We start from the raw sequence: 23,229 nt of genomic DNA on the forward strand, positions 1-23,229 counted from the left end.
CCTGGAGAGCGCCCCGATACAGCACCACCTGGAGAGCGCCTCTATATACAGCACCACATGGAGAGCGCCCCTATATACAGCACCACATGGAGAGCGCCCCTATATACAGCACCACATGGAGAGCGCCTCGATATACAGCACCACATGGAGAGCGCCCCTATATACAGCACCACATGGAGAGCGCCTCTATATACAGCACCACATAGAGAGCGCCCCTATATACAGCACCACATGGAGAGCGCCCATATATACAGCACCACATGGAGAGCGCCCCTATATGCAACACCACATGGAGAGCGCCTCTATATACAGCACCACATGGAGAGCGCCCCTATATACAGCACCACATGTAGAGCGCCTCTATATACAGCACCACATGGAGAGCGCCCCTATATACAGCACCACATGGAGAGCGCCTCTATATACAGCACCACATGGAGAGCGCCCCTATATACAGCACCACATGGAGAGTGCCCCTATACACAGCACCACATGGAGAGCGCCCCTATATGCAGCACCACATGGAGAGCGCCCCTATATACAGCACCACATAGAGAGCACCCCTATATGCAGCACCACATGGATTGCTCCCCTATATACAGCACCACATAGAGAGCGCCTCTATATACAGCATCACCTGGAGAGCGACCCTATATACAGCATCACCTGGAGAGCGCCCCGATACAGCACCACCTGGAGAGCGCCTCTATATACAGCACCACATGGAGAGCGCCCCTATATACAGCACCACATGGAGAGCGCCTCTATATACAGCACCACATGGAGAGCGCCTCTATATACAGCACCACATGGAGAGCGCCCCTATATGCAGCACCACATGGAGAGCGCCTCTATATAAAGCACCACATGGAGAGCGCCCCTATATACAGCACCACATGGAGAGCGCCCCTATATACAGCACCACATGGAGAGCGCCCCTATATACAGCACCACATGGAGAGCGCCCCTATATGCAGCACCACATGGAGAGCGCCTCTATATAAAGCACCACATGGAGAGCGCCCCTATATACAGCACCACATGGAGAGCGCCCCTATATACAGCACCACATGGAGAGCGCCCCTATATACAGCACCACATGGAGAGCGCCCCTATATACAGCACCACATGGAAAGCGCCTCTATATGCAGCACCACATGGAGAGCGCCCCTATATACAGCACCAAATGGAGAGCGCCCCTATATACAGCACCACATGGAGAGCGCCCCTATATACAGCACCACATGGAGAGAACCCCTATATGCAGCACCACATGGAGAGCGCCCCTATATGCAGCACCACATGGAGAGCGCCCCTATATGCAGAACCACATGGAGAGCGCCCCTATATGCAGCACCACATGGAGAGCGCCCCTATATACAGCACCACATGGAGAGCGCCCCTATATACAGCACCACATGGAGAGCGCCTCTATATACAGCACCACATGGAGAGCGCCCCTATATACAGCACCACATGGAGAGCGCCCCTATATACAGCACCACATGGAGAGCGCCCCTATATGCAGCACCACATGGAGAGCGCCCCTATATGCAGCACCACATGGAGAGCGCCCCTATATGCAGCACCACATGGAGAGCGCCCCTATATGCAGCACCACATGGAGAGCGCCCCTATATACAGCACCACATGGAGAGCGCCCCTATATACAGCACCAAATGGAAAGTGCCCCTATATACAGCATCACATGGAGAGCACCCCTATATACAGCACCACATGGAGAGTGCCCCTATATACAGCATCACCTGGAGAGCGCCCCTATATTTAGCATCACCTGGAGAGTGCCCCTATATACAGCACCACATGGAGAGTGCCCCTATATACAGCACCACATGGAGAGCGCCCCTATATACAGCATCACCTGGAGAGCGGCCCTATATACAGCACCACATAGAGAGCACCCCTATATACAGCACCACATAGAGAGCGCCCCTATATACAGCACCACATAGAGAGCGCCTCTATATACAGCATCACCTGGAGAGCGCCTCTATATACAGCACCACGTGGATTGCGCCCCTATATACAGCACCACATAGAGAGCGCCTCTATATACAGCATCACCTGGAGAGCGACCCTATATACAGCATCACCTGGAGAGCGCCCCGATACAGCACCACCTGGAGAGCGCCCCTATATACAGCACCACATAGAGAGCGCCTCTATATACAGCATTACCTGGAGAGCGCCTCTATATACAGCATCACCTGGAGAGCGCCCCGATACAGCACCACCTGGAGAGCGCCCCTATATACAGCACCACATGGAGAGCGCCTCTATATACAGCACCACATGGAGAGCGCCCCTATATGCAGCACCACATGGAGAGCGCCTCTATATAAAGCACCACATGGAGAGCTCCCCTATATACAGCACCACATGGAGAGCGCCCCTATATACAGCACCACATGGAAAGCGCCTCTATATACAGCACCACATAGAGAGCGCCCCTATATACAGCACCACATGGAGAGCGCCCATATATACAGCACCACATGGAGAGCGCCCCAATATGCAACACCACATGGAGAGCGCCCATATATACAGCACCACATGGAGAGCGCCCCTATATACAGCACCACATGGAGAGCGCCCCTATATGCAGCACCACATGGAGAGCGCCTCTATATACAGCACCACATGGAGAGCGCCCATATATACAGCACCACATGGAGAGCGCCTCTATATACAGCACCACATGGAGAGCGCCCCTATATGCAGCACCACATGGAGAGCGCCCCTATATGCAGCACCACATGGAGAGTGCCCCTATATACAGCACCACATGGAGAGTGCCCCTATATACAGCACCACATGGAGAGCGCCCCTATATACAGCACCACATGGAGAGCTCCCCTACATACAGCATCACCTGGAGAGCGCCCCTATATACAGCATCACATGGAGAGTGCCCCTATATACAGCACCATATGGAGAGTGCCCCTATATACAGCACCACATGGAGAGCGCCCCTATATACAGCACCACATGGAGAGCGCCCCTATATACAGCATCACCTGGAGAGCGGCCCTATATACAGCACCACATGGAGATTGCCCCTATATACAGCATCACATGGAGAGTGCCCCTATTTACAGCATCACCTGGAGAGCTCCCCTATATACAGCACCACATGGAGAGCGACTCTATATACAGCACCACATGGAGAGCGCGCCTATATACAGCATCACCTGGAGAGCGGCCCTATATACAGCATCACATGGAGAGGGCCCCTATATACAGCACCACATGGAGTGCGCCCCTATATACAGCACCACATGGAGAGCGCCTCTATATACAGCATCACATGGAGAGCGCCTCTATATACAGCACCACCTGGAGAGCGCCCCTACATGCAACACCACATGGAAAGCGCCCCTATATACAGCACAACATGGAGAGCTCCCCTATATACAGCACCACATGAAGAGCGACTCTATATACAGCACCACATGGAGAGCGCCCCTATATAAAGCATCACCTGGAGAGTGCCCCTATATACAGCATCACATGGAGAGGGCCCCTATATACAGCACCACATGGAGTGCACCCCTATATAGAGCACCACATGGAGAGCGCCCCTATATACAGCACCACATGGAGAGCGCCTCTATATACAGCATCATATGGATAGCGCCTCTATATACAGCACCACCTGGAGAGCTCCCCTATATGCAACACCACATGGAGAGCGCCTCTATATACAGCATCACATGGAGAGCTCCCCTATATACAGCACCACATGGAGAGCACCCCTATATACAGCACCACATGGAGAGCGACTCTATATACAGCACCACATGGAGAGCGCCCGTATATACAGCATCACCTGGAGAGTGCCCCTATATACAGCATCACATGGAGAGGGCCCGTATATACAGCACCACATGGAGTGCGCCCCTATATACAGCATCACTTGGAGAGTGCCCCTATAAACAGCATCACATGGAGAGGGCCCGTATATACAGCATCACCTGGAGAGTGCCCCTATATACAGCATCACATGGAGAGGGCCCCAATATACAGCACCACATGGAGAGCGCCTCTATATACAGCATCACATGGAGAGCGCCTCTATATACAGCACCACCTGGAGAACGCCCCTATATGCAACACCACATGGAGAGCGCCTCTATAAACAGCATCACATGGAGAGCTCCCCTATATACAGCACCACATGGAGAGCTCCCCTATATACAGCACCACATGGAGAGCTCCCCTATATACAGCACCACATGGAGAGCGCCCCTATTTACAGCATCACCTGGAGAGTGCCCCTATATACAGCATCACATGGAGAGGGCTTCTATATACAGCACCACATGGAGTGCGCCCCTATATACAGCACCACATGGAGAGCGCCCCTATATACAGCACCACATGGAGAGCGCCTCTATATACAGCATCACATGGAGAGCGCCTCTATATACAGCACCACCTGGAGAGCGCCCCTATAAGCAACACCACATGGAGAGCGCCTCTATATACAGCACCACATGTAGAGGTCCCCTATATACAGCACCACATGGAGAGCGCCCCTATATGCAGCATCACATGGAGAGCGCCCCTATATGCAGCACCACATGGAGAGCGCCCCTATATACAGCACCAAATAGAGAGTGCCCCTATATACAGCACCACATGGAGAGTGCCCCTATATACTGCACCACATAGAGAGTGCCCCTATATACAGCACCACATAGAGAGTGCCCCTATATACAGCACCACATAGAGAGTACCCCGATATACAGCACCACATAGAGAGCACCCCTATACACAGCACCACATGGAGAGCGCCCCTATATGCAGCACCAAATGGAGAGCGCCTCTATATACAGCACCACATGGAGAGCGCCCCTATATGCAGCACCACATGGAGACCGCCCCTATATACAGCACCACATGGAGAGTGCCCCTATATACAGCACCACATGGAGAGTGCCCCTATATACAGCACCACATAGAGAGCGCCCCTATATACAGCACCACATAGAGAGCGCCCCTATATACAGCACCACATAGAGAGTGCCCCTATATACAGCACCACATAGAGAGTGCCCCTATATACAGCACCACATAGAGAGTACCCCTATATACAGCACCACATAGAGAGCGCCCATATATACAGCACCAAATAGAGAGTGCCCCTATATACAGCACCACATGGAGAGTGCCCCTATATACTGCACCACATAGAGAGTGCCCCTATATACAGCACCACATAGAGAGTGCCCCTATATACAGCACCACATAGAGAGTACCCCGATATACAGCACCACATAGAGAGCACCCCTATACACAGCACCACATGGAGAGCGCCCCTATATGCAGCACCAAATGGAGAGCGCCTCTATATACAGCACCACATGGAGAGCGCCCCTATATGCAGCACCACATGGAGACCGCCTCTATATACAGCACCACATGGAGAGCGCCCCTATATACAGCATCACCTGGAGAGCGCCCCTATATACAGCATCTCCTGGAGAGCGCCCCTATATACAGCATCACCTGGAGAGCGCCTCTATATACAGCATCACCTGGAGCGCCCCTATATACAGCATCACCTGGAGAGTGCCCCTATATACAGCATCACATGGAGAGGGCCCGTATATACAGCACCACATGGAGTGCGCCCCTATATACAGCATCACCTGGAGAGTGCCCCTATATACAGCATCACATGGAGAGGGCCCGTATATACAGCATCACCTGGAGAGTGCCCCTATATACAGCATTACATGGAGAGGGCCCCTATATACAGCACCACATGGAGTGCGCCCCTATATACAGCACCACATGGAGAGCGCCCCAATATACAGCACCACATGGAGAGCGCCTCTATATACAGCATCACATGGAGAGCGCCTCTATATACAGCACCACCTGGAGAGCGCCCCTAAATACAGCACCACTTGGAGAGCGAACCTATATACAGCACCACATGGAGAGCGCCCCTATATGAAGCACCACATGGAGAGCGCCCCTATATACAGCACCACATGGAGAGCGCCCCTATATGCAGCACCAAATGGAGAGCGCCTCTATATACAGCACCACATGGAGAGCGCCCCTATATGCAGCACCACATGGAGACCGCCTCTATATACAGCACCACATGGAGAGCGCCCCTATATACAGCATCGCCTGGAGAGCGCCCCTATATACAGCATCACCTGGCGAGCGCCCCTATATACAGCATCTCCTGGAGAGCGCCCCTATATACAGCATCACCTGGAGAGCGCCTCTATATACAGCATCACCTGGAGCGCCCCTATATACAGCATCACCTGGAGAGTGCCCCTATATACAGCATCACATGGAGAGGGCCCGTATATACAGCACCACATGGAGTGCGCCCCTATATACAGCATCACCTGGAGAGTGCCCCTATATACAGCATCACATGGAGAGGGCCCGTATATACAGCATCACCTGGAGAGTGCCCCTATATACAGCATTACATGGAGAGGGCCCCTATATACAGCACCACATGGAGTGCGCCCCTATATACAGCACCACATGGAGAGCGCCCCAATATACAGCACCACATGGAGAGCGCCTCTATATACAGCATCACATGGAGAGCGCCTCTATATACAGCACCACCTGGAGAGCGCCCCTAAATACAGCACCACTTGGAGAGCGAACCTATATACAGCACCACATGGAGAGCGCCCCTATATACAGCATCACCTAGAGAGCGCCCCTATATACAGTACCACATGGAGAGCGCCCCTATATACAGCACCACATGGAGAGCGACTCTATATACAGCACCACATGGAGAGCGCCCCTATATACAGTATCACCTGGAGAGCGCCTCTATATACAGCATCACCTGGAGAGTGCCCCTATATACAGCACCACATGGAGAGCGCCCCTATATACAGCAACACATAGAGAGCACCTCTATATATAGCACCACATGGAGAGCGCCCCTATAAACAGCACCACATGGAGAGCGTCCCTATATACAGCACCACATGGAGAGCGGCTCTATATACAGCAACACCTGGAGAGTGCCCCTATATACAGCATCACATGGAGAGCGCCTCTATATACAGCAACACCTGGAGAGCGCCCCTATATGCAGCACCACATGGAGAGTGCCCCAATATACAGCATCACATGGAGAGCGCCTCTATATACAGCATCACATGGAGAGCCCCCCTATATACAGCACCACCTGGAGAGTGCCCCTATATACAGCACCACCTGGAGAGCGCCTCTATATACAGCACCACATGGAGAACGCCTCTATATACAGCACCACATGGAGAGCGCCTCTATATACAGCACCACCTGGAGAGTTCCCCTATATACAGCACCACATGGAGAGTGCCCCTATATACAGCACCACATGGAGAGCACCCCTATATACAGCACCACCTGGAGAGTGCCCCTATATACAGCACCTCCTGGAGAGCGCCTCTATATACAGCACCACATGGAGAGCGCCTCTATATACAGCACCACCTGGAGAGTGCCCCTATTTACAGCACCACATGGAGAGTGCCCCTATATACAGCACCACATGGAGAGCGCCCCTATATACAGCATCACCTGGAGAGCGCCCCTATATACAGCATCACATGGAGAGCGCCTCTATATACAGCAACACCTGGAGAGCGCCTCTATATACAGCATCACCTGGAGAGCACCCCTATACACAGCATCACATGGAGAGTGCCCCTATATACAGCACCACATAGAGAGTGCCCCTATATACAGCACCACATAGAGAGTGCCCCTATATACAGCACCACATAGAGAGTGTCCCTATATACAGCACCACATAGAGAGCGCCTCTATATACAGCACCACATAGAGAGCGCCCCTATATACAGCACCACATAGAGAGTGCCCCTATATACAGCACCACATAGAGAGTGCCCCTATATACAGCACCACATAGAGAGCACCTCTATATACAGCACCACATAGAGAGCGCCCCTATATACAGCACCACATGGAGAGCGCCCCTATATACAACACCACATAGAGAGCTCCCCTATATACAGCACCACATGGAGAGCGCCCCTATATACAGCACCACATAGAGAGTGCTCCTATATACAGCACCACATAGAGAGCGCCCCTATATACAGCACCACATGGAGAGTGCCCCTATATACAGCACCACATAGAGAGCGCCCCTATATACAGCACCACATAGAGAGCGCCCCTATATACAGCACCACATAGAGAGTGCCCCTATATACAGCACCACATAGAGAGTGCCCCTATATACAGCACCACATAGAGAGTACCCCTATATACAGCACCACATAGAGAGCGCCCATATATACAGCACCAAATAGAGAGTGCCCCTATATACAGCACCACATGGAGAGTGCCCCTATATACTGCACCACATAGAGAGTGCCCCTATATACAGCACCACATAGAGAGTGCCCCTATTTACAGCACCACATAGAGAGTACCCCGATATACAGCACCACATAGAGAGCACCCCTATACACAGCACCACATGGAGAGCGCCTCTATATACAGCACCACATGGAGAGTGCCCCTATATACAGCACCACATGGAGAGTGCCCCTATATACAGCACCAAATAGAGAGTACCCCTATATACAGCACCACATGGAGAGTGCCCCTATATACAGCACCACATAGAGAGTGCCCCTATATACAGCACCACATAGAGAGCACCCCTATACACAGCACCACATAGAGAATGCCCCTATACACAGCACCACATGGAGAGTGCCCCTATATACAGCACCACATGGAGAGTGCCCCTATATACAGCACCACATGGAGAGTGCCCCTATATGCAGCACCACATAGAGAGCACCCCTATATACAGCACCACATGGAGAGTGCCCCTATATACAGCACCACATAGAGAGTGCCTCTATATACAGCACCACATAGAGAGCGCCTCTATATACAGCACCACATAGAGAGCGCCTCTATATACAGCACCACATGGAGAGTGCCCCTATATACAGCACCACATAGAGAGCGCCTCTATATACAGCATCACCTGGAGAGCGCCCCTATACACAGCACCACATAGAGAGCACCCCTATATACTGCACCACATAGAGAGCACCCCTATATACAGCACCACATAGAGAGCGCCCCTATATACAGCACTACATGGAGAGCGCCACTATATACAGCACCACATAGAGAGCGCCTCTATATACAGCATCACCTGGAGGGCGCCCCTATACACAGCATCACCTGGAGAGCGCCCCGATAGAGCACCACCTGGGGCGCCCCTATATACAGCACCACATAGAGAGCGCCTCTACTTACAGCATCACCTGGAGAGCGCCCCTATATACAGCATCACCTGGAGAGCGCCCCGATACAGCACCACCTGGAGAGCGCCCCTATATACAGCACCACATAGAGAGCGCCTCTATATACAGCATCACCTGGAGAGCGCCTCTATATACAGCATCACCTGGAGAGCGCCCCGATACAGCACCACCTGGAGAGCGCCTCTATATACAGCATCACCTGGAGAGCGCCCCGATACAGCACCACCTGGAGAGCGCCTCTATATACAGCACCACATGGAGAGTGCCCCTATATACAGCACCACATGGAGAGCGCCCCTATATAGAGCACCACATGGAGAGCGCCTCTATATACAGCACCACATGGAGAGCGCCTCTATATACAGCACCACATGGAGAGCGCCCCTATATGCAGCACCACATGGAGAGCGCCTCTATATAAAGCACCACATGGAGAGCGCCCCTATATACAGCACCACATGGAGAGCGCCCCTATATACAGCACCACATGGAAAGCGCCTCTATATACAGCACCACATAGAGAGCGCCGCTATATACAGCACCACATGGAGAGCGCCCATATATACAGCACCACATGGAGAGCGCCCCAATATGCAACACCACATGGAGAGCGCCCATATATACAGCACCACATGGAGAGCGCCCCTATATACAGCACCACATGGAGAGCGCCCCTATATACAGCACCACATGGAGAGCGCCCCTATATGCAGCACCACATGGAGAGCGCCCCTATATGCAGCACCACATGGAGAGCGCCCCTATATGCAGCAACACATGGAGAGCCCCCCTATATACAGCACCACATGGAGAGCGCCCCTATATACAGCACCAAATGGAGAGCGCCCCTATATACAGCATCACCTGGAGAGCACCCCTATATACAGCACCACATGGAGAGTGCCCCTATATACAGCACCACATGGAGAGTGCCCCTATATACAGCACCACATGGAGAGCGCCCCTATATACAGCACCACATGGAGAGCGTCCCTATATACAGCATCACCTGGAGAGCGCCCCTATATACAGCATCACATGGAGAGTGCCCCTATATACAGCACCATATGGAGAGTGCCCCTAAATACAGCACCACATGGAGAGCGCCCCTATATACAGCACCACATGGAGAGCGCCCCTATATACAGCATCACCTGGAGAGCGGCCCTATATACAGCACCACATGGAGATTGCCCCTATATACAGCATCACATGGAGAGTGCCCCTATTTACAGCTTCACCTGGAGAGCTCCCCTATATACAGCACCACATGGAGAGCGACTCTATATACAGCACCACATGGAGAGCGCGCCTATATACAGCATCACCTGGAGAGCGGCCCTATATACAGCATCACATGGAGAGGGCCCCTATATACAGCACCACATGGAGTGCGCCCCTATATACAGCACCACATGGAGAGCGCCCCTATATATAGCACCACATGGAGAGCGCCTCTATATACAGCATCACATGGAGAGCGCCTCTATATACAGCACCACCTGGAGAGCGCCCCTACATGCAACACCACATGGAAAGCGCCCCTATATACAGCACCACATGGAGAGCTCCCCTATATACAGCACCACATGAAGAGCGCCCCTATATGCAGCATCACATGGAGAGCGCCCCTATATGCAGCACCACATGGAGAGCGCCTCTATATACAGCACCACATGGAGAGCGCCCCTATATGAAGCACCACATGGAGAGTGCCCCTATATACAGCACCACATGGAGAGCGCCCCTATATGCTGCACCAAATGGAGAGCGCCTCTATATACAGCACCACATGAAGAGCGCCCCTATATGCAGCACCACATGGAGACCGCCTCTATATACAGCACCACATGGAGAGCGCCCCTATATACAGCATCACCTGGAGAGCGCCCCTATATACAGCATCACCTGGCGAGCGCCCCTATATACAGCATCTCCTGGAGAGCGCCCCTATATACAGCATCACCTGGAGAGCGCCTCTATATACAGCATCACCTGGAGCGCCCCTATATACAGCATCACCTGGAGAGTGCCCCTATATACAGCATCACATGGAGAGGGCCCGTATATACAGCACCACATGGAGTGCGCCCCTATATACAGCATCACCTGGAGAGTGCCCCTATATACAGCATCACATGGAGAGGGCCTGTATATACAGCATCACCTGGAGAGTGCCCCTATATACAGCATTACATGGAGAGGGCCACTATATACAGCACCACATGGAGTGCGCCCCTATATACAGCACCACATGGAGAGCGCCCCAATATACAGCACCACATGGAGAGCGCCTCTATATACAGCATCACATGGAGAGCGCCTCTATATACAGCACCACCTGGAGAGCGCCCCTAAATACAGCACCACTTGGAGAGCGAACCTATATACAGCACCACATGGAGAGCGCCCCTATATACAGCATCACCTAGAGAGCACCCCTATATACAGCACCACATGGAGAGCGACTCTATATACAGCACCACATGGAGAGCGCCCCTATATACAGCATCACATGGTGAGGGCCCCTATATACAGCACCACATGGAGTGCGCCCCTATATACAGCACCACATGTAGAGGTCCCCTATATACAGCACCACATGGAGAGCGCCCCTATATGCAGCATCACCTGGAGAGCGCCTCTATATACAGCACCACATGGAGACCGCCTCTATATGCAGCACCACATGGAGAGCGCCCCTATATACAGCATCTCCTGGAGAGCACCCCTATATACAGCATTACCTGGAGAGCGCCTCTATATACAGCATCACCTGGAGAGTGCCCCTATATACAGCACCACATGGAGAGCGCCCCTATATACAGCAACACATAGAGAGCACCTCTATATACAGCACCACATGGAGAGCGCCCCTATATACAGCACCACATGGAGAGCGTCCCTATATACAGCACCACATGGAGAGCGCCCCTATATACAGCATCACCTGGAGAGCGCCCCTATATACAGCAACACCTGGAGAGTGCCCCTATATACAGCACCAAATGGAGAGCGCTCCTATATACAGCACCACATGGAGAGCTCCCCTATATACAGCATCACCTGGAGAGCGCCAGATATACAGCATCACCTGGAGAGCGCCCCTAAATACAGCACCACTTGGAGAGCGAACCTATATACAGCACCACATGGAGAGCGCCCCTATATACAGCATCACCTAGAGAGCGCCCCTATATACAGTACCACATGGAGAGCGCCCCTATATACAGCACCACATGGAGAGTGCCCCTATATACAGTACCACATGGAGAGCGCCACTATATACAGCACCACATGGAGAGTGCCCCTATATACATTACCACATGGAGAGCGCCCCTATATACAGCACCACCTGGAGAGCGCCCCTATATACAGCACCACATGGAGAGTGCCCCTATATACAGTACCACATGGAGAGCGCCCCTATATACAGCACCACATGGAGAGTGCCCCTATATACAGCATCACCTGGAGAGCGCCCCTATATACAGCATCACATGGAGAGCGCCTCTATGTACAGCACTACATGGAGAGCGCCCCTATATACAGCACCACCTGGAGAGCACCCCTACATACAGCATCACCTGGAGAGCGCCTCTATATGCAGCATCACCTGAAGAGTGCCCCTATATACAGCACCACCTGGAGAGTGCCCCTATATACAGCACCACATGGAGAGTGCCCCTAAATACAGCATCACCTGGAGAGCGCCCCTATATACAGCATCACCTGGAGAGTGCCCCTATATACAGCACCACCTGGAGAGTGCCCCTATATACAGCACCACATGGAGAGCGCCCCTATATACAGCATCACCTGGAGAGCGCCTCTATATGCAGCACCACCTGGAGAGTGCCCCTATATACAGCACCACCTGGAGAGCGCCCCTATATACAGCATCACATGGAGAGCGCCTCTATATACAGTATCACCTGGAGAGCGCCCCTATATACAGCACCACATGGAGAGCTCCCCTATATACAGCATCACCTGGATAGCGCCCGATATACAGCATCACCTGGAGAGCACCCCTATATACAGCACCACATGGAGAGCACCCCTATATACAGCATCATCTGGAGAGCGCCCCTATATACAGCACCACATGGAGAGCGCCCCTATATACAGCATCACCTGGAGCGCGCCCCTATATACAGTACCACATGGAGAGTGCCCCTATATACAGCACCACATGGAGAGCGCCCCTTTATACAGCATCATCTGGAGAGCGTCCCTATATACAGCATCACCTGGAGAGCACCCCTATATACAGCACCACATGGAGAGTGCCCCTATATACAGCATCACCTGGAGAGCGCCCCTATATACAGCATCACATGGAGAGCGGCTCTATATACAGCAACACCTGGAGAGCGCCCCTATATACAGCATCACATGGAGAGTGCCTCTATATACAGCAACACCTGGAGAGCGCCCCTATATGCAGCACCACATGGAGAGTGCCCCAATATACAGCATCACATGGAGAGCGCCTCTATATACAGCATCACATGGAGAGCCCCCCTATATACAGCACCACCTGGAGAGTGCCCCTATATACAGCACCACCTGGAGAGCGCCTCTATATACAGCACCACATGGAGAACGCCTCTATATACAGCACCACATGGAGATTGCCTCTATATACAGCACCACCTGGAGAGTCCCCCTATATACAGCACCACATGGAGAGTGCCCCTATATACAGCACCACATGGAGAGCACCCCTATATACAGCACCACCTGGAGAGTGCCCCTATATACAGCACCTCCTGGAGAGCGCCTCTATATACAGCACCACATGGAGAGCGCCTCTATATACAGCACCACCTGGAGAGTGCCCCTATTTACAGCACCACATGGAGAGTGCCCCTACATACAGCACCACATGGAGAGTGCCCCTATATACAGCATCACCTGGAGAGCGCCCCTATATACAGCATCACATGGAGAGCGCCTCTATATACAGCAACACCTGGAGAGCGCCTGTATATACAGCATCACCTGGAGAGCACCCCTATATACAGCATCACATGGAGAGCGCCTCTATATACAGCAACACCTGGAGAGCGTCCCTATATACAGCACCACATGGAGACCGCCCCTATATTCAACACCACATGGAGAGTGCCCCTATATACAGCATCACATGGAGAGGGCCCCTACATACAGCACCACATGGAGACCACCCCTATATACAGCACCACCTGGAGAGCGCCCCTATATACAGCATCACATGGAGACCGCCTCTATATACAGCAACACCTGGAGAGCGCCTCTATATACAGCACCACCTGGAGAGCACCTCTATATACAGCACGACATAGAGAGTGCCTCTATATACAGCAACAACTGGAGAGCGCCTCTATATACAGCACCACCTGGAGAGCGCCCCTATATACAGCACCACATGGAGAGTGCCCCTATATACAGCATCACATGGAGAGCACCCCTATATACAGCACCACCTGGAGAGCGCCTCTATATACAGCACCACCTGGAGAGCGCCTCTATATACAGCACCACATGGAGAGTGCCTCTATATACAGCACCACCTGGAGAGCGCCCCTATATACAGCACCACATGGAGAGTGCCCCTATATACAGCACCACATGGAGAGTGCCCCTATATACAGCATCACATGGAGAGCACCCCTATATACAGCACCACCTGGAGAGCGCCTCTATATACAGCACCACCTGGAGAGCGCCTCTATATACAGCACCACATGGAGAGTGCCTCTATATACAGCACCACCTGGAGAGCGCCCCTATATACAGCATCACCTGGAGAGCTCCCCTATATACAGCATCACCTGGAGAGCGCCCCTATATACAGCACCACATGGAGAGCACCCCTATATACAGCACCACCTGGAGAGTGCCCCTATATACAGTACCACATGGAGAGCGCCTCTATGTACAGCACCACATGGAGAGTGCCTCTATATACAGCAACACCTGGAGAGTGCCCCTATATACAGCATCACCTGGAGAGCGCCCCTATATACAGCACCACATGGAGAGCGCCCCTATATACAGAATCACCTGGAGAGCACCCCTATATACAGCATCACCTGGAGAGCACCCCTATATACAGCATCACCTGGAGAGCGCCTCTATATACAGCACCACATGGAGAGCGCCCCTATATACAGCACCACCTGGAGAGCGCCTCTATATACAGCATCACCTGGAGAGCGCCTCTATATACAGCATCACCTCGAGAGAACCTCTATATACAGCACCACATGGAGAGCGTCCCTATATACAGCATCACATGGAGAGTGCCCCTATATACAGCACCACATACAGAGTGCCCCTATATAAAGCACCACATAGAGAGCGCCCCTATATACAGCACCACATGGAGAGTGCCCCTATATACAGCACCACCTGGAGAGCGCCTCTATATACAGCATCACCTGGAGAGCGCCCCTATACACAGCACCACATAGAGAGCACCCCTATATACAGCACCACATAGAGAGCGCCCCTATATACAGCACCACATGGAGAGCGCCCCTATATACAGCACCACATAGAGAGCGCCTCTATATACAGCATCACCTGGAGGGCGCCCCTATATACAGCATCACCTGGAGAGCGCCCCGATACAGCACCACCTGGGGCGCCCCTATATACAGCACCACATAGAGAGCGCCTCTATATACAGCACCACATAGAGAGCGCCTCTATATACAGCATCACCTGGAGAGCGCCCCTATATACAGCATCACCTGGAGAGCGCCCCGATACAGCACCACCTGGAGAGCGCCCCTATATACAGCACCACATAGAGAGCGCCTCTATATACAGCATCACCTGGAGAGCGCCTCTATGTACAGCACCACATGGAGAGCGCCCCTATATACAGTACCACATGGAGAGCGCCCCTATATACAGCACCACCTGGAGAGCACCCCTATATACAGCACCACATGGAGAGCGCCCCTATACACAGCACCACATGGAGAGCGCCCCTATATACAGCACCACATAGAGAGCGCCCTTATATACAGCACCACCTGGAGAGCGCCCCTATATACAGCACCACCTGGAGAGCGCCCCCATATACAGCACCACATGGAGAGCGCCCCTATATACAGCACCACATGGAGAGCGCCCCTATATACAGCACCACCTGGAGAGTGCCCCCATATACAGCACCACATGGAGAGCGCCCCTATATACAGCACCACATGGAGAGGGCCCCTATATACAGCACCACCTGGAGAGCACCCCTATATACAGCACCACCTGGAGAGCACCCCTATATACAGCACCACATGGAGAGCGCCCCTATACACAGCACCACATGGAGAGCCCCCCTATATACAGCACCACATGGAGAGTGCCCCTATATACAGCACCACATAGAGAGCGCCCCTATATACAGCACCACCTGGAGAGCGCCCCTATATACAGCACCACATGGAGAGCGCCCCTATATACAACACCACCTGGAGAGCGCCCTTATATACAGCACCACCTGGAGAGCGCCCTTATATACAGCACCACCTGGAGAGCCCCCCTATATACAGCACCACCTGGAGAGCGCCCCTATATACAACACCACATGGAGAGCGCCCCTATATACAGCACCACCTGGAGAGCGCCCCTATATACAGCACCACCTGGAGAGTGCCCCCATATACAGCAGCACATGGAGAGGGCCCCTATATACAGCACCACCTGGAGAGCGCCCCCATATACAGCACCACATGGAGAGCGCCCCTATATACAGCACCACATGGAGAGCGCCCCTATATACAGCACCACCTGGAGAGTGCCCCCATATACAGCACCACATGGAGAGCGCCCCTATATACAGCACCACATGGAGAGCGCCCCTATATACAGCACCACCTGGAGAGTGCCCCCATATACAGCACCACATGGAGAGCGCCCCTATATACAGCACCACATGGAGAGGGCCCCTATATACAGCACCACCTGCAGAGTGCCCCCATATACAGCACCACATGGAGAGCGCCCCTATATACAGCACCACATGGAGAGCGCCCCTATATACAGCACCACCTGGAGAGCACCCCTATATACAGCACCACATGGAGAGCGCCCCTATACACAGCACCACATGGAGAGCGCCCCTATATACAGCACCACATGGAGAGTGCCCCTATATACAGCACCACATAGAGAGCGCCCCTATATACAGCACCACCTGGAGAGCGCCCCTATATACAGCACCACATGGAGAGCGCCCCTATATACAACACCACCTGGAGAGCGCCCCTATATACAGCACCACCTGGAGAGCGCCCTTATATACAGCACCACCTGGAGAGCGCCCCTATATACAGCACCACATGGAGAGTGCCCCTATATACAGCACCACCTGGAGAGCGCCTCTATATACAGCACCACCTGGAGAGCGCCCCTATATACAGCACCACATGGAGAGCGCCCCAATATACAGCACCACCTGGAGAGCTCCCTTATATACAGCACCACCTGGAGAGCGCCCCTATATACAGCACCACATGGAGAGCGCCCCAATATACAGCACCACCTGGAGAGCGCCCCTATATACAGCACCACCTGGAGAGCGCCCCTATATACAGCACCACCTGGAGAGTGCCCCTATATACAGCACCACCTGGAGAGCGCCCCTATATACAGCACCACATGGAGAGCGCCCCTATATACAGCACCACATGGAGAGTGCCCCTATATACAGCACCACATGGAGAGCGCCCCTATATACAGCATCACCTGGAGAGCGCCCTTATATACAGCACCACATGGAGAGCGCCCCTATATACAGCACCACATGGAGAGCGCCCCTATATACAGCACCACCTGGAGAGCGCCCCTATATACAGCACCACATGGAGAGTGCCCCTATATACAGCACCACATGGAGAGCGCCCCTATATACAGCACCACATGGAGAGCGCCCCTATATACAGCACCACCTGGAGAGCGCCCCTATATACAGCACCACCTGGAGAGTGCCCCTATATACAGCACCACCTGGAGAGCGCCCCTATATACAGCACCACATGGAGAGCGCCCCTATATACAGCACCACATGGAGAGTGCCCCTATATACAGCACCACATGGAGAGCGCCCCTATATACAGCATCACCTGGAGAGCGCCCTTATATACAGCACCACATGGAGAGCGCCCCTATATACAGCACCACATGGAGAGCGCCCCTATATACAGCACCACCTGGAGAGCGCCCCTATATACAGCACCACATGGAGAGTGCCCCTATATACAGCACCACATGGAGAGCGCCCCTATATACAGCACCACATGGAGAGCGCCCCTATATACAGCACCACCTGGAGAGCGCCCCTATATACAGCACCACCTGGAGAGCGCCCCCTCATGTTTGTCTTATGTACACTAACCCTACAGTTTTTCTGCCAGCCTTAGCCCCTGGTCACATTGCAGTCATTGGCGCAGTGTGATGTGACCAGTGGGAACGTTTCCGGTGTCTTCTCCCTCCACTGCTGCAGGACGTCAGCGGCCGGGACGTGTATACCTGGCTGAGGGGGCAGACGACCGCCTGAATATTTAGGTCATTATTATCACTACAAGATACGTGTCACACTGTAATCTGATGCCCGAGTCCTGCTTGGTGGTGGGTTCAGACATAAGCCCCGACGGGACCACTGAGTGGGGTGTGAGTGCAGGGTGTGCACAGGGCCTTATCTGCGGAGACTACTCATACACTCCCCACACAACTGTAGCAATAAAGTTTTGTCAAAACCAAATACCAGGAAGTATCAAAAACAAAGCAGCTTTATTGAAAACACGACAAAATCTGCAGCGCCAAAAACCGCAGAAAAACAATTGTACAAAAACACCACGAAAAGAAAAACGCAGATAATCTAATTTACACACTTGGTGCAGAAAGTATGCAACACCAAACGCTCATCATCTGGACATAGCCTTACAGGGAAAGTGTCAGGTGTTAGTTCATTGATTAGACGTTGAAAAGTTTATTAATAAGCGTCTGAAAAGAATGTGTGTGTGTGTGAGGTTGTGGGCTCTGCCGGCAAAGGGGCATTATGAGAGATCTCACTAACTAGCACAATATGCCATTATGCCTCGTTGTTATACGGATGTATGACCACCAGGTGGCGCCCACGTACCACTCTCTATGTTATCTGTACAGTAGACAGAGCGGGATTGCGTGACGTCATGACTGTGCGACCTTATACACAGAGGAGCAATGTGGAGGCTGGAGAGAGAGAGTGCGGGAGGTAATGAGTGCAGGGCGGCGGCACTGCCGAGCCACAGCGTTATGTCACTGCCAGCGGGTGATGTGCAGAGTGGGGGACAGTGTGAGCTGCAGGGGCTGAGATGTCCTGGAGGAGTATGGAGGTCCTGTAGTGACCAGTGAGGGTCCCTGAGATTGGACCTTGTGCACATGAGGCAGTGGAGCACATATGTGATGTGTATTACCTTTCTATTTCTTTCTCTGAACTTTATAGCACTTTTTTTAAATTATTGCTAGAGTGCCATTAATCTAAGTTCCCTGGCCCTTGTGTTATACTCACCAACCGCCGTCTTCTTCCTTTACCGGCGTCGGTCCGATCGTTTTCTGCAGGTTGTGACCTGACGGATCTCTCCAGTGTCTGCGGGGCGAGCTGGAGGTCACTACTCAATGTAAGTCTATGAGAGTCAGAACAAGGCTCATAGACTAAGGCTGGGTTCACACGTAGCGGAATTCTCGCGGAAATTACCGTGAGAATTCCGGAATTCCATTCCGCGGGAAAATCGCATTTTAAATTCCCGCGATTTTCCCGCTGAAAAACTAGCGTTTTCCAAGCGATCTTTAGCATCGCTTGGAGAACTAATTGACAGGTTGGTCACACTCGTCAAACATAGTGTTTGACGAGTGTGACCAACTTTTTACTATTGAGGCCGCCTATGCGGCATCAATAGTAAAAGAATGTAAATAATAAAAATAAAAAATATTGTTATTCTCACCTTCCGACGTCCCGCGCAGCCTTCCCGCCTCTCTCCACGCTCCTGGTCCCAGTAATCCTTTGCGACAATTACCGCGATGACGTTGCGCGAATGACCGTGAGACTTCGCGATCCTGCGAGAACGGACGTCATCGCTACAAAGGATTACTGGGAGCGTGGAGAGAGGCGGGAAGGCTGCGCGGGACGTCGGAAGGTGAGAATAACAATATTTTTAATTTTAAATTTTTTTTTTTTTACAGGGATATGGTACCCAAAGCCCGGAGGACAGTCTCCTCTCCTCCGGGCCGTGGGTACCATCCGCAAATGTTCTGCTTACTTTTCGCATGGTGTGCACAGCCACATGCGGGAAGTAAGCGGAACAATGCATTCCTATGGGTGCGGGATCGCCGGGATTCCGCACATTAATGAGCATGCTGCGTTTTTTACCGCAAAGCAATTCCGCAGCAGTAAAAACCACAGCATTGTGGAATCCCATAGGAATGCATGGGATGCTTATTTTTCACGTTTTCGCAGCAAAATCGCGCGGTAAAAACCGCCGTGGAAGCGCGAAAAAAACGCCACGTGTGAACTCCGCCTTACACTGAGAGCTTGTGACCGTTACATAGGATTTCCGTCAGAGGTTGTAGTCACGAGATGGTGGCGCAGGACTGGAGCGACCGCCGGGAGAAGCTGAAGACGGCGGCTGGTAAGTATAATACTAGGCTGAGGGATCTTACATTAGTGGCAGCACTGAAATAAAATAACACTGGAGCCGTGCTTTTAAGGGAACCTGTCAGCAGGATTGTGCTCAGTAACCTACAGACAGTGTCAGGTCGGCGAAGTTATTAAAACGATACCTGGGTGATGAAATCCGTCTTGTGGTTGTTCTTTAATCTATATTTTCAGTTTTGTGCTAATGATATGCCCGTGCCCTACGGCGGGGTCTGGTGGGGTGTCTTCATGTGGCGCTCTGATTAGGTATTCATAATGCAGACTGCTGACAGGTCACTGATCCCTCTCGTCTATCTCCGAGCTGCTACTGCGCAGGTGTGGGCGGCATCATCTTGGAGGAGGAATATCTTTTCCTTCTCCAGTAAGATGGTGCTGCCGGCGCACACGCAGCATCAGCTATCAGACCACAACTATAGACAACAATAGCAGCTACTGGACGGGCGCCATTTTCAAACTGATTTTTTTTCCTTTTTTCTCCAAGCTGAATAACATGAAAAAAATGTATTCTTGGCACACTAAACATGCAATCATGCTGCAGAGTAGGTGCCACGGCTGGTACCTGCCCGCAGAAGGTTTTTTTTTTTTAAAGTATGTACAGATATTCATTATGTAAACTAGGGAGCAGGTCACTGAGGGATCGGTGACCTGTCAGCAGTCTGCATTATGAATACCTAATCAGAGCACCATATGAAGCCCCCTCCAGACCCTGCCATAGGGCACGAGCATATTATTAACTACAAACTGAAAATAAAGATTAAAGAACAACCACAAGACGGATTTCATCATCAGGTATCTCTGTAATCAGTATAACGGCTCCGACCTGACACTGCCTTTAGGTTACTGTGCACAATCCTGCTGACAGGTTCCCTTTAAGTACGTTGATAGCATCCTATGTGAGCGTCTTTCCTGTGTATGTGGCTGGTCATACATGTGTGTGCATAAGGTATAACAGGAGACCACGAGGACATGCACACGAGCTGGAAACACGCTGGATTTTGGGAATCCACGTACTGCAAAAAATAAAATAATTGACCTGCAGTGCAAATTTTTGTTTCACAGCATGTGGATTTTCCCTGCAGCTTTAACTGTTTTTAACGCATCAAAATTCCTGGCACGTGCACAGTGGACACATGAAGATTTCAATGTGTACTCGTCTCCTCACTCTGCACGGATACCATCAGTGATGACGTCCTGTATTGCAGACACCTGCAAACAGTCACTGATCTCATAGGTGACTTGTATGTCTAAGGGTAGGTGCACACGATCAGTAATGGATGCTGTGCACTTGTGCATCGTCCAGTTGTTACAGCATAGTGGATGGGATTTCAATAAATTTCACCCGCACAGTTCAGTGAACACATACAGATTCACCTGCGTTCAATAGCTGGCAGTGCTTTGGATGCAGACGACATGCTGCGTCCAAAGCTCTGCCAAGTACTGATCGTGGGCACCTACCCTAACACATGATCACTGAGGCCAGAGATTGTCAGCAGTGGTCATGTGACTTATGACTGGGACATTTTTATTTCTTGTTTCAGCTGTTGATACATGATGCTTTACAATATGCAATGCGCTATCACTAAGTTTTTAAAAACCCTGATAAACCGCCGTAAATATAGAGGGAAGTAAAAGGCTTTTTTTCTTTAGTTAAGCAAATGAGGATGATCTGCAACACCAGACCTGACCTGTGGATTTTTATATATAATTTTATATATATATATATATATATATATATATATTCCTAATTTCGGACACTTTTAAAGCACACCTGAAATCATCAATGTACATTCCCTCTGCTGTTGTGGAGGTGGTGTCATACTAGGTAGTGCAGGAATTTCGTTCGTATGTCATATTGAGTAGAATCTGACCTATGCATGGTACTGCACGGGTTTTATATAGTTACCTTGACAATTGTGCCACTTTTGTCTTATCACAGCCAAGGGTTGAGTAGAGTAGTAAAAGTAAAGTACCAATTTAAGGATATTTTTAGGTTACTTGCATATTCGACTTCAGTAAACTTACAGTTATACTAACCATTACAACCTTTCCAATTGTAAGGGTGACGTGTGTATCCACAGGATAAATTGACATGCTGCCTAGGTCATTGGTATCAGATTGGGGTGTTTTGGCTCCTGCCTCTCCCATTCATCAGCTGTTGGTGGTTGGATGTAATGTGAACAGAGCCCTACAGCGCTGCTCCATTACCTAGGTTGTGGC

The 23,229-nt window shown here is 51.7% G+C and overlaps 2 protein-coding genes across 3 annotated transcripts in view; one reads left to right on the forward strand and one right to left on the reverse strand.

Annotated features, from left to right (window-relative positions):
* The window catches only part of DECR1 (2,4-dienoyl-CoA reductase 1), a 188,556-nt gene that overhangs the window by 84,545 nt on the left and 80,782 nt on the right, over positions 1 to 23,229 (reverse strand). The window lies entirely within an intron of this gene.
* The window catches only part of NBN (nibrin), a 110,790-nt gene continuing 107,004 nt past the window's right edge, over positions 19,444 to 23,229 (forward strand). For both annotated transcript variants that reach the window (XM_073550521.1, XM_073550522.1), the window contains exon 1: positions 19,444 to 19,572. In XM_073550521.1, coding sequence (XP_073406622.1) covers positions 19,542 to 19,572 — 31 coding nt within the window. In that variant the 5' untranslated portion in view covers positions 19,444 to 19,541. The remainder of the gene's footprint in view (positions 19,573 to 23,229) is intronic.

The sequence above is a fragment of the Dendrobates tinctorius genome, unplaced genomic scaffold (genome assembly GCF_039654945.1).
Source record: "Dendrobates tinctorius isolate UK_male_01 unplaced genomic scaffold, ASM3965494v1 ptg000165l, whole genome shotgun sequence".
Taxonomy (NCBI): domain Eukaryota; kingdom Metazoa; phylum Chordata; class Amphibia; order Anura; family Dendrobatidae; genus Dendrobates; species Dendrobates tinctorius.